At 55.3% G+C, this 13,425-nt stretch overlaps 2 protein-coding genes across 2 annotated transcripts; both read left to right on the top strand.

Annotated features, from left to right (window-relative positions):
• Positions 1-3,404: 3,404 nt before the first annotated feature.
• On the top strand, positions 3,405-6,419 carry CkaCkLH20_10439 (ubiquitination network signaling protein; the record flags this gene model as incomplete). Its single annotated transcript, XM_038893153.1, has 1 exon — positions 3,405-6,419. One exon carries the CDS (start codon positions 3,405-3,407, stop codon positions 6,417-6,419), a length of 3,015 nt encoding a protein of 1,004 aa, XP_038741563.1.
• Positions 6,420-8,671: 2,252 nt separating this feature from the next.
• On the top strand, positions 8,672-10,463 carry CkaCkLH20_10438 (uncharacterized protein; the record flags this gene model as incomplete). The annotated part of the gene is made up of 2 exons (XM_038893152.1): positions 8,672-9,348; positions 9,401-10,463. 2 exons carry the CDS (start codon positions 8,672-8,674, stop codon positions 10,461-10,463), a joined length of 1,740 nt encoding a protein of 579 aa, XP_038741562.1.
• Positions 10,464-13,425: the final 2,962 nt, after the last annotated feature.

Below are 13,425 nucleotides of genomic sequence, written 5' to 3'. Positions count from 1 at the left end.
ACCACGAGACAAAACGAGCATGCAATGCGCGTTCGAGTCTCAGTCGTGTGCTCGTCGCAGTTGAGGTTCAGGTCCACCGACGATGCTCCCGTTCTGTGCACCTTTTGAAGCCTGGCATGGTGGACGTGCCTTGGCCTGCCATCCCACCAGCGGTGCCTCTCACCATGGAATTGAACTCTTGGCCATGGTGTTTGGTTGCACTCTTGAAGGCCAGGCTAGCGACGGGCGAAGATTGAACAAGTCGTGGATAAGACGCTAGTGAGCATGCCATCGCCGCCAATACCCATCATGCTTTTTACTGTGCAAGGGGGAACTCAAGGCACGCCCGCTTTGCCAGGTTCGACCCCACGCCTCGTGCCTCTTGCTTGAAGGTCTGCCGATGGTGTTTGCCTCATTCCCGGTGTCCGGAGTGAAGATGTTGATCTTGGACGACGGGCCACCGAGAACCGGAGGCAGATGCAGCAGCAACGACACAGCGTACACAGTATGTTGGAACTGCGAGGCCACGATGATGGCTCAAAGTGGCAAGCCGACGTGAGGTTCTTGGGCGAATGTATTTCCGTCGCAGAAGCTGCTGGCGAGTGGCATTGCGCGCGTGGTGTGGAGCTTGCATTGCTGATCATTGTGCTGCGACTGGGGAAGCAGTTGGCAGCTGGCGATTCACCGCAACAGACACGGCCAAGGCGGACAGGCGATGGCTGTTTATCGAGTGTCCTCGTGCCTCGATTTTCCTTTTTTCCTGATAAGAAATTCTGGAAGACGCGGGGGCTGCGATAGGCAGACAAAGGCGGGGAGAACCCGGTCGGTGTTGACAAGGAGATAGAGTTGGGTCGACATGTGCAATGACGACGGTAGACCAGGCCAGCCGGGCAAGCGATGGCTGGCATTGATCGGGCTGTTGATGAGCGGTAAGGGAAGGGAGCAGGCGTCATCGGGCCTGGAGTCGAGGTGGAATTGCCCTGGTGGTGGCCTTGTAGTGCTTGGTTCATGGCCCGGATGGCCTTGGTATTTCGTCCTGGTTATCCTTGGAAGAGCGACTCTCGACACGAGCTGGCCAATATGCGTCGGTATTGTCCTGGACTGAGCAGCAGAAGAGAGCTGACTCGGGGTACTGTGCGTGGCTGTGGTTCGGGAAGGTCGACCGAAGTGCCGGAGACTGAACTTCGCATGGGCATGGCTTCAGCATGGCTCAGCATGACTGGCGGCGATGCCGTCTCTTCTTTGGCTGGTGGACGGGGTCATCATGCGAGCAGCGAGCAGCGATGATGGATGCTGCGGAGGATTGACAGCATGGATGAGAGATGGAAGAGGCCGGCGAACAAGACGAAGAAAAGACGACGGGGCCGAACTAGGGACGAAAGAGGGAAGAGAGCGTCGACGGGGGTATCCTGTGTAGGGTTTGTCGATGATGGCGGATGGTGGTTGGGACTTTGGGAGTTGTTCTTGGTGGTTGGCAAGAGGAGACGAAAAAAAGAGGTGAAGACGGAAAATAATAGAGTTGAAGTTATGACGATGTTCCATGTCCTTCTTTCTGTAACTGGAAGGATGCAGCGGGAGGCGGGAATCAACTTGCATGCGCCTTTCGGCAGGAGCATTTTGCCGTTGCACTTTCCAGCGGAAGGAAGGACGCCCTCGGTAGCCGCACACAGAGTTGACAACTGTAATTGTATTTTATTTTTAATAATTGCAGTCAAGACTCTTTACAACCAACAAGCACCAATTACTATTTTTACTCTTGCCGCGCTCTAATGCGTAAAGGCGTTTACCGCCTCTGCCCTACGGGCTACATCGTACATGTTGTACAGGCCACAGACGGGCCAAGGACGGATACCAATGCAGGATTACTTGCTTGGTTGCGTGTTTTCCGTTCCGTATGGATCCATTTTGTGCCGGGGCCTGGAGCAGATGCACGCCATGCGATGCAATGAGTATTCGTACTTGGGAAGAGACGAGGAGGATAATGAGATACTACAACGGTGTTCAAGTCAAGTCATAAATCAGTGGTTATTCTGCTGCCAAGTCATCGCTTCTCTACGAATACTGCATCAAGTGCAACCACATCCTTCCATGATCGCCTATCAAGCATAACCGCGTACAAAAGTACAAAAGACGGATACCTAAGAACATCGTGGGCTGGCGTTGGCGGCTGCCTCGGTCGGGGGTACCCCAAGGTACAAGCATGTCAGACGACATTGCCCCTTGAGCTAAGCATAATTTGGCCGAGTGCAATGTACCACCCAGGTCCAGATCCGAGATCCTGATCCTGATCCTGATCGAGGAGGAGAGTGGAGCGGTCAGAAGACAGCTGGACGAATGAGAGGGGATCTTCGGCGGGCCTCTTCAGTGTGCCCCCACAGCCCACACTCTGCGGTCCACTCAGCGCCTTTGTCAGGAGAAAAAAAAGGACATCAGCAAGGGTAGGTACGTACTCTACGTCCCCCCTCACTCGAAAAGAGACAGTGCGAGGGGCACGCAGGCCGCACCTTCCGTCATCCCTGCTTTTCGTGCTTTTCCCGCACCCTTTTTTAAATAAACTTGAAGCGAAGGAAAGACGCGGCGCTCTCCCACTCACACCTTTGAATGTCCCGAGAAGGGCCAAATAAAAAAAGAAAATCAAAATAGCGGGAAATCCAATGTCGCGATAGCTGCGCTGCCACTGACTGTCATTGACTTTGACTTTGGCATTGACTTTTCGGCGCAGGCTGACGCTGATGTCGCTGACTTGATTAGCTCTATCCAGTCACCTCCCCTCCTATTCAATCTCATTACTCGGCTCTTATCCGAACTCACGCCGTTCTGCCGCGCTTCGCAGCATTACCACGTCAATCCCGTTAACATTTTCCATCTTTTTTTGCCCAATTTTATTTTATTTTGCCGTTAGCACCGCACCACTACCACTACCACTGCCAGGAACCCTTCCTTTCCCGCGTAATACTCCCCAATTCTTACACTTAACCTCTGCCTTGCCTTGCCTTGCCTTGCCTTACCTTAACCTACCTTTACCTTGCCAACCTTTTTCGACCACCACCACCACCACCAACCACATCTTTCGCCCGTTCCCAGAACCGAAAAAAAAAACATCACCTAAACTTCCCACCACCACCGCCCCGTCGGTATCTCCTCGAAAGCACAAAACCTACACCATCCCTCAACCATAAATCGACGACGCATGAGGCTCCACGGAAACCATCGGAAAATTTGCGGCTCTGCCCTCACCCTTGTGTCGAGTGCATAGTTTAAACTCCTCCCCCTCCGAAGCCGCTGTTTCTCCCGGTCGCCCTCGAGACGGGACACGAGATACTCTCCAGCATCGCATCCAGACCACTCCAAGTCGTGCTGCTGGCGCCTCCCGACCTGCCTCTCCAGGCTCCCGGGTCGGTCGACAGCAGAACCTCCCCCTGCGCATGCCTCGTGCTTCAACCTCTGCGAAGCGACAGCAAGCCGCCGCCAGCCAGCGCGACACCAGGCACGAAAATGGTCTTGTAGGCCCCGCCAAGCGAGTATCCAACAAGAAGAGTCACCCGAGCCTCGACACCGACAACTCGGCCTCGTCTTCGCCTCCGGTTCTTGTCTCTGCCTCTGCCTCTGCCTCAGCTTCTGCTTCCCGTCTGCCCGACCAGAATGCAGCTGTCTCGGCTCTCCCATCGCCCCTGCCCAACGGCTCTTCCAACGGACTTCCAAAGAACGCGACCGTCGCTGCTACCCTCGACACCATGGCCCCCGATCACCGAAACCTCGACGCCGCCCCTGCCAGGCGAGGCTCGCTAGGCGCCTGCTCCGAGACGTCGTCTTCCGAGTCGCTCGTCTCCAACATGCCCAACGGCAACGGCGCCGTCGACTCCGACTCGAACCACCGCCTGATCGATGTCAACGCTTCCAAGAATGTCGACGTCCACCGCGACCCCGGCGGCCCCCTCGAGTTCGCCGCCACCGTCCTGAGAGCCCTTCCCCTGTACGACACCCTCGCCATCATGATCCTCCTGATGCAGGTCCCCTCCGTCGCCCTCTCCGGTATCTACATGGTCTTCACGTTCCTCACCTTTGTCCCTCCCGTCACCACCAGCTCTGGAATGAACATCAATCTGGCCGAGATCTTCGACTACAACTCCACCATGCCCTCCCTCGTCACGGTGCTTTGCATGGACGTCTTCATCCTGCTGGTCTGGCTGTTCCTGTGGCCGCCCATGCAGCTTGCCATCCTCGACTTTGCGAAGCCCGTCATCGCCACCACCCTCGGCGGTGGATCGAACACGAGGGAGGGGGCGTCGAGAAGCGTCACGTCGTGTTTTCTGCTCGTCATAGGTTCTCATCTTCTGCGCGGTTCAAGATTCCACTGGTCAAGAGCGACAAACTTCCTTCCCGAAAGTTGGCGGCGATTCTCACCCGACTCGGACGACCCGTTAGAATCCTTCACGCGCGGCTTCGACAAGCGGGGGCCGCATGGGTGGATCAAGAGCGTCCTCGCCATACACATATTGACGCAGGGTATAGTGCGGTACATAAGAGAGTGGTATTTAAGAAGAGAAAAAGGAAGCGCATCAGCCCACAGCATAACGGACCCCGAGGCCGGGAAGACGTACGCCACCGACACGGCGACCGAAAACGGCTTCGTTACGCCCGACAGCGATGCGACCTTCCAACAAAATGCAACAGTATCATCTACGAAAAAGAAGCGAAAACAAAGCACACAGGTGCGTCTCCAGCAGCCCCTATGGGCGGCTCTGGCGAGCACCAAAATAGTCATGGTTAAGGAGTATGAATTATCACACGCGACATCCGAGTCGGCCGGCTCCAACGCTACCGACATCCATAACCTGGGGAACGCCCCGTTCGACAGCCAAGCCGAACAGATTTGGATTTCCTACATTGGTCACGACGAAGTATGCTTCAACACCAGCCATTTCCCCGACAGCCCCAGCGTCGGGAACGGGCACGTCAACCGTCCAGCGGGCGTTGACACCTCGAAGCCTTTTTATGTGCGTATCAACAACGCCTTCTGGCAGCCAACACGCATCTATCGTGTCCAGGACGACGCCCAAGACGAGCATCTGGGCCACCACAGGTGGTGCGGTGACATCTACGGGCTGAGACCGCTTTCCAAGTACGTCTGCGAATTCGTCGACACCCAAACGAACGACGTCCTCTTCTCCACCAGCCTCCGAACCTCCTTCGCGCCAAACAAGGACCAGGAAGGATCTATCAACCCCCCCGTGAGCACGCCTCAGTCGCTCCGCCCCGATTCGCCGGCGACGACGCTGAAGAGCACCATCAACGCCAACAACGAACGGCTGGCGGAGGAAAAGTTACGGCTCAAGGCGCTGCGCAAGGAGTGGAAGAATAAGATTAATACGCTGAGGAAGGAGAACGAGAGGCTCGACAATATGATCCAGTCGGCGGGCGGCAACGACGAGAAGCACAAGCAGAAGATTATCCAGCAGGAGAACACCAAGGCCCAGCATGAGAAAGAGATTGCGCAGCTCGAGGCGGACCTGAAGGCGTCTGAAAAAGCGCCGGACGGGCTCTACGACCGCAAGAAACAGACCGAGAAGGAGTGGGCCGCCGAGAAGACCGTCTACGATGCCGCGTCCAAGGAGTTCAAGGATTTCAAGGCGTGCATCGCCAAGGCGGTCAAGGTCAAGGAAGACGAGCAGGCCGGCATGCAGACCAAGCGGAACAAGATCGCGGCACGGATCGCCAAGGTCGACAACGAGCTCGGCAGGATCACGGATGCCAACAACCGCGGGCTGGACGAGGCCGAACGGAGACGGCAGGCGCGCGCCGCGTGGCAGGCGGACACCTCCAAGATTGAGAACAACTTCGCCGGCAGCATCGCCGATATCAAGGGTACGAACGCGCTCAAGCAGGAGCAGATCAATCTCATGCTGGCGCAGATCCATGAGTTCCACGAGTTCATGAACAACGCCACCGCCGCGTCCATGCCCTTTGACGTCCCCGACCGCCACCACGCCCAGTCTCAAGTCACGTCCGCCTACAACCCCGCCGCGCCCGCGTGGACCCCGTCGTCCGGAGCGGGAGCGCACTTCACGGTCCCGTCATCGTCGACCTGGCCCACGGCATCCACGACCGCGCCGGGCTCGACGCTGCCGCTGCCGGCGCCCAGCGCGGCCGACGTGTGGGGGTACCAGCCGCACCAGAGCATGGTCTCCCTCAAGGCTAGAGGCCGCTCCTCGTCGATGCTCAGCGACGTCTCCGGGTTCACGCAGTCGAGCGACGGCGGCGACGAGTTCCTCTCGCTCAACAACACGCCGGCGCACGGGCACGCGGCGTACCGCGCGCCCGCGACGTTTCCCTACTCCAGACACCAGCGCAGCGACGGCGCGGAGTCCGGGGGCAGCAGCGTGCACAGCGGGAGCGGCAGCGGGAGCGGGAGCATGCGGGATCCGGCGAGTCCGATCTGAAGTGTTCGTCTCGGAAGTCTGTTTTTCTGTGTGTTTTAAGTAGTCTCGGCTTTCTCGGCCCTGGGGATGACATTGCTGGATATTTCGTCGGCGTCGGCTTCTTGTCCGGCCTTGCGGATGTCGGTGGCGATTTCTCATGAATGAAGAGTTGTGCATTTGTTTAAGAATCTGTTCCGACGTGATTTACCTGCCGTGATTGTATTGACTCACAGTCATCGACCTGAGTGCGATGAGTACGAGTAGTGAACATACAAGTCCAGTGTACATCCATCTCACTCGGTGTACACTTGGCCGTGTAAGCCGTCAAGGCATCTTCGGCTCACATCCCCCGAAGCAGCCGGGGCTAGGCAGTCTGGGATAGATTAGGTGTGTCTATCCGTTCGTCTCGACTCTTGGCTTCCGGCAGTTGGACGGGCGTAGCATGGACATATCGGGGTCACTGTCTTTCAGGTGCGATGCATGGCGGCTCACTCGGTCTCATTGGATTTTCGAAAGGTTGCCGCGATTGCGTAGCCCGTCACTTAATGCTAAGCGGGAATCACATAGAAGGTTGATTGAGCTGGCAGTGTGTTTTGGCATATTCAATGGATTGGCGATGGCGGGGCTGAGACGAGGACTAACGGCGTCTTTTTTCATGCTTCGTGCGAACACTTGAGATATGGTGAGAAGACAAGCGACTCAATCACCCTTCACCTCACGTGGTATTTTCAAAAAGTGAGTCCCGAGGTCCGGAGTGGATTCTCCTGCATCTCCTGCATCTCCTGCATTTTTCAACCAAGTTTCCTCATTCGTGAGGGGTTCGCAAAATCCAATCATCAAGCGGCGGTGGTTGGGAACGACTCGTTTAACACACGCAGATGGAGTATTTACACTGCATGGGTTTGACTCACGACAGAGGGGTTTTTCCTGCATCTCACATGTTCACCTTGAAAAAACAGCTTATATTGGACCCCGTAGCCTGCGGTATCACTCAACCCCTGAACGAACCAACGAAAGACATTCGACTAGCGCTCAAGAGGAGGAGGGAGGGGTTCTGCGGTAGCGTCGTTTCCGGGCGGCTACGCGCATGGCGTGGGTGGACTGATTCAACCTGTTGGTGGTGGTGATTGGACGCGGGGTGGGTGGTTTGTCGGTGTGGTGGTTTTTTTTTGTAGTGTATCTTATTTGATAGACGATGGAGGAGGGGAGTGTTATTGCATGAGACGGGATGAGTGATAGGAGAGGGAAACGTGTGGATTCGCCAATGAGTGAGAGATGCCGCGGCTTTTTGGATGTCTGAATATTGAGATGCATGAGTGAGAGAACACTTATGAGTATGCGGAAGAAAGCCGGGCTGGGGGGCTTAGCTCCGTCCGGGAGAACGAATGAGAGGAGAGAGACCGGGGTTTGGGGGATGGTGCTTCAATCAAGCGTTTCTTTGCATTTTATTGATGGATTGTTTTGATGTGCTTTTGCCAGTACGTTCACATGAAAAGATACATCTCATAACAGAAACCAGGGGATCGAATTGAGAAAGAGGGGGGCCGTTTAAAAAGGTACACAAGACGCCTGTCCGCAAAATCCCATGTGGCACCGCATCTTCGGTCTTTTCATCGTCGTTTTTTTGTGTTGCTCTTCGTTTGGCGTTTATGATGATGAGCTCATGATTATACCCACATCGAAGATATCCCACGACGAAGAATACCCCCTTTGAGAAACCATCTCGCTGCATGGACTGACCGAACTGAACTGAGCCTCGATAGCGGGTTATCGCCCCCGACGGATGATCGACCGTCAACCTTTACAGCATTCATCCCGGGACGGTCTGGACTGACTGCAATACCGCACGCTCGGGATTCAAGAGAAAAGACTGGAAAAGAGGCGCAGTTAGGCGATTGATGTTGGGACGGTTTCGGGTTGGCTTTCAGCTCGGCTGCGCAAAGTGAGGAAACGAGCAGCCGACGCTGGGCTCTCCTGAGTTTTGGGATTCCTGCTCGGACGAGGAGAAGAGGCGACGACGGGCAGCACGAGATACTTGGTTGCCTTATTTACTCGTGCGACGTCCCACCCCCGACGGCAAGATTGCCTTTCGGGTTTTCTTGGGTGTTCGTCTTGGCGGGTGCTTGTTTTCCTGAGAGTTTTTCGGGATACCACCTGTTCTCTTGACGACTGGCATCATTCTCGTTCTCGGGTGGACGTCGAGAGTCTCGAGACGTCACATCTCAAAGCGAAAAAGAACAGCTCTGAGAAAGAAGGGGATTCATGCACGAAAGATGGGCTTCTTCGACCGCAGAAAGGTCCGCAAGACCGTCCCCGCACCGGCACCGGCCCCGGTCCCGGCGACCCAACCCGGACCGCCGCCATCGCGATACGCGACCTCAACCACGCAGACGCCGCAGTACTGGCGCCCTCAACCACCTCCACCACCACCACCGCCATACCAATACCCCCCTCGTCAACCCGTCGTCGTGAACCAGCACTACTACATCGCCCCTCCCCAGCAGCACCAGCAACTCGCCCTCCCAGCCCCGCCGGACTCCACGTCCAAGTTCACGGACTCCATGGCAACGATGGCCAAGGACCTGAGCTCGCCGCAATTCTTCGACGAGCCGAATTTCCACCCGCACGCCACGCAGCTCATCAACTCCACCGCGGCGTGCGTCGACCAGATCGCGGGCTGCTTCAACGACGTCATGACCATGATCGACGGCGGGCGGGTCGCGGGGAACGAGAGGGCTCTGTTCACGTACGAGCAGCCGCGGCCGGCGGCGGACGAGGAGCGCAGACGGGGCGGTGGTGAGCGGAGGACGAAGAAGAAGAGCAGGGAGCCGCAGCAGCAGAGCAGTAAAGGACAGGCCGTCGGCGCCTCGGTCGTGTCCGGGAGTTACTTCTCAAAGGTGGAGATGTACGCCAACTCGCGGCTTCCGATGAACCTCCCTCCCCTACGACTGTACGCCCCCCTTCCCCTTCACCCCTCTTTGCTCGACCTAACAAAACTTCAGATACATGCCGACCTGGCCCCTCCTCTGCATGGCCGCCCAATACGCCGAACGCGTCTACGAGACCCCCAAAGGCGCCGAGCGCGACCACGTCACCCGCGCGGACTGGAAATCCGGCACGAAAGCCATGGTCATCAAGTCCGTCCCCATGGACCACATGAACACCATCGTCTTCGCCATCCGCGGCTCCGCGACCTTCATGGACTGGGCCGTCAACCTCAACTCCGCGCCCGCGTCCCCCGCCGGCTTCCTCGACGACCCGGGCAACCTCTGCCACGCGGGCTTTCTCGCCGTCGCGCGGAAGATGATCAAGCCCGTCGCGGCGCGGCTGCGCGGGCTGCTGGAGGAGGACCCCGCGCGGAGCGGGTACAGCCTGCTGATCACGGGGCACAGCGCGGGCGGCGCCGTGGCGAGTCTGTTGTACTCGCACATGCTGGCGGGCACGGAGCGGGCGCGGAGCGAGTTGAATTTGTTGACGGGGTGTTTTAAGCGGGTGCACTGCGTGACGTTCGGGACGCCGCCGGTGAGTCTGTTGCCGTTGGCGAGGCCGGAGAGGGCGGAGTTGAGGAAGAGTTTGTTCTTGACGTTTGTGAATGAGGGGGATCCGATTGCGAGGGCGGATATGGCGTATGTGAAGTCGTTGTTGGAGTTGTATGCGTCGCCGGCGCCCAGTTTGCGGAGGGAGGAGGGGGATTGTGATGAGAGGAAGGCGGGGAGCAAGGGGATTATGGCGAAGGCGAGCAAGATCTCGCTGAGGGGGGATAAGGAGAGTAAAGCTGTTGTGAAGAGGGAGAGGAGGGAGAGGAGGCCTGTGTGGAAGTTGCCCGCGGGCACGCTGAGTTCGCCGGGGCGGATCGTGGTGTTGCGGAGCGGGGATAAGGGGGCGAGGGTGAAGGACCGGAAGACGGTGGAGGAGAGGCTGAATGAGGGTGTTCTGGCGCAGACTGTTACTGATGAAGAGCTGAGGGGGGTGGTTTGGGGGGATCCGGTCTGTCATGTTATGAAGCTTTATTCCGGGAGGATTGAGATTTTGGCGGTTGGGGCTGTGACGGGGAAGCATGGCTGAGATGGAGAGGGAGGGCGTCTGGGATGATTGATACCATTTTGTTTTTAGGATGAAGTACTTGTTATGAATTATGATCAACATGAAGAACTTGTTACTGGAATATTGAGGGTGTCTCTATGAGAGTCTTGCCCTATTGAGCTTCAATGATATAGTCGAGCCACGAGACTCCAAAGCAGTACCTGCTCTGAAAAGCACAACGAACCGCCTCAATCCAGCTGTTTTAAAGAATACCTGATGTTGTTATTATCGCAAAGTTTTATTCTGAACGTGCTTAAATACAAATCACCAATCATATGTTCAAACCAAGTGTAAGACATAAAAGTCTGTTGAGGTAATATGAGCATCACAGAGAGAGAAGATGCAACGTTAATGGAAGCTGGAATCATTACTCCACCCCCACAGATTATGAGATTATAAAACAATATTGAAGACCCCCGCGTGCCTTTCAAATAGAAATGACTGTGACAGAAAAACTGAATTTGGACCGCAGCCATTTCCAGTTATTTATCACTAAGACTGACACTCGTTTCGGACCCGGACTCTCCAACATACGACTCGCCGCTGGAGTGCGCCTTCTCCTCTGAAAAGCTCTGTGATAACTTTGTTAGAGATAATCGTTAGTTTCTTCTATTCACAGAGTATTAAAGATGAACCAACCGCTTTTCTTGAGAGACGATCTATCTTCAGCCGAGCATCAGACAAGATAGATCCCTCGGTCTTGTCGCTGTTTTCCGACTCACTGCAAGTTGTCAATTTACAAGGCTTATTGCCACATGCGTTACGGTAACGTTCACTGAGTCGTTCCATCTGTTCGAGTTCCTCAGCCAATGTGTAAACAGAGTAAAGGTCGGTCCTTGTGTCTTGAGTTTGGGGGTGTCCGTCGCCGAGTAACTTGTCTTGTAGTTTCTCCACTTGCTCCAAGAGATCTATAGCCAAGTCGTATTGGCCTCTGTAAGCTAAGGCCATACCGAGCCTCTTCTGATTTTGTATTGTGACACGGTTTTCTGGGCCAAACACAGATCTTTGTTTCGACAGAAGATCTTTCCGCACTCCTATCGACTGCGCCAGGTCAACTTCTTCCAGATCACCGGCCAATAAAAATAGCGTGGTTAAGATGGCCGGGTCTTGATAAGGAAGACAGTCCTGCTGAGCGGCTAAGATTGAGCGTCTCGCTCGTATCGTAGTTGCAAGAGAGTTTTCCAGCTTGAAACGAACGATAGAGTTTGTCCCACAGAACGCCTTGGCAAGAGACAGTGCTCTTGTTAGCACACCAGTGGCCTGGAGAAGCTGGTCGTCTTTGGCCAGAATGCTGCCATAGCTGCTGAGGGAGTCAATAAGACTCCGAGCGCTCACGAGGCCAGGTTGATCTTTCAATTGAGCCTCTTGGACCGAAATGACTTCCTGCAGGAGTCGGAAGGCCTCTTCGTATCGTTTGGCTGCGCTCATACTGCGAGCCAACTTTACCGACGCTTTCATAGTATGAGGATGAGAAGGTCCAAATACGTCGCGCAATTGATCCCTTAGGTCGCTCCGGCGTTGACAGATACGCTTGCGATCACCCGGTTTGCTTACGACAAGGCTCTGAGCTCCCAACAGCCGGTCTTTGGCAAACAAAGTGTCAGGGTGCATGCGCCCTAGTAATCTCAATCTTTCGCTGTGTACCTCTCGATGAATTCGAAGGGCTTTGATGAATTGGCCGTCCCATTGAAGGCTGTCGGCGAAAGCGCTTTTGGATGCCAAGACATCAAGCCTTTCCACATCAGAACGGCAAATCGTCGAGTCCGCCGCCTGGAAGACTTGCTCTCGCAAGAGAAATGCACTCCGGCTTTGACCCATACCATGAAGATACTCAGCCACCTTTCGTCGAGTACGCAAAAGCTTCGGATCACCAACTGACAAGGTCTGTTCCCGAAGCCGTAACGCGTTTTGGGACATCTCCAAGGCCTGTTGCCGTTCCCCAACAGCCCACAAACTATCGGCAAGATTCATAAGAGAAAAGCAATTGTCGGTTAAGCTTGATGCCTCTTTGGAAGTCTGCAATTCCACAATCTTCTGACGGAGGCTCATTGCTTTCTCATGTCGACCCAGTTGGGATGAGCATGCCGCACATTGCTCCATCACTTGCAAAGCTATTGGACTGTGTGCAATAGGGGAGACATGGTCTTCCATGAAGCTCCAGCCTTCTTCCAAAAGGGCATTAGCATCTTGGAAATGACCAGTGGCTGAGTATGCCTTCGCGAAAAGAGATAGAATCTCAGCGCCAAGCCGCAGATTTTCATTGTTTGGCTCATATTGGAAGATAACCCCAATACTTCCACTCACACTCACGCATGCCTTGATGTGCGGCAGAAGAGTTGTCTGCAATTCGAATCCTGAAGGATCTTCAATCCATGAGAGAGGGTTCTTGATTCCGGATAAAGCAGCCGCGATCAAGCAGCATGCCTGAAATGCGTATTGTCTTTGGACATCCGGGGACAGGGACTCCCTGAAGATGGTCTGCACCAGCTTTTCCATCGAGTATTGTCTGGATGGCGACGAAATCTCCTCGAGGAGGCTATACCGCCGAAGTATCGATATCGCAGCTCGCAGATTAGCCGTATCCCAGCGTCGGCTTTGAGGATCCAGCAGCCCCAACAGGCCCGACGTAACCGGTATAAAACTGACATTCCGCCATGCTTCATGGAAAATTTCTGCATAAATACCTTCATGATGCATGAAGCAGAGGGTGCGTATAAGCTCGATTGCTTCTTGCGAACCGTTCTCCGGAAGACTCTCAATCCGATTGATCGACATGTTGAAAGTCGTCCAGATATTCTGCCGGCGCGTCGACAACTGGGTAGTACTACTTTCGTAGTTCAGCGACGTTTGAGGTGCTTGTTGAAATTGATCGTAGTACTCGGCGTACGTGCAGCGCTCATTGAACATGTAGGAACCAGCCTGCGATATTGCCAGTGGCAGTCCA

Source organism: Colletotrichum karsti, assembly GCF_011947395.1.
Source record: "Colletotrichum karsti strain CkLH20 chromosome Unknown Scaffold40, whole genome shotgun sequence".
NCBI lineage: Eukaryota > Fungi > Ascomycota > Sordariomycetes > Glomerellales > Glomerellaceae > Colletotrichum > Colletotrichum karsti.
Note: the sequence above shows the minus strand (reverse complement) of the source record. Positions and strands in the feature narration are given on the sequence as shown.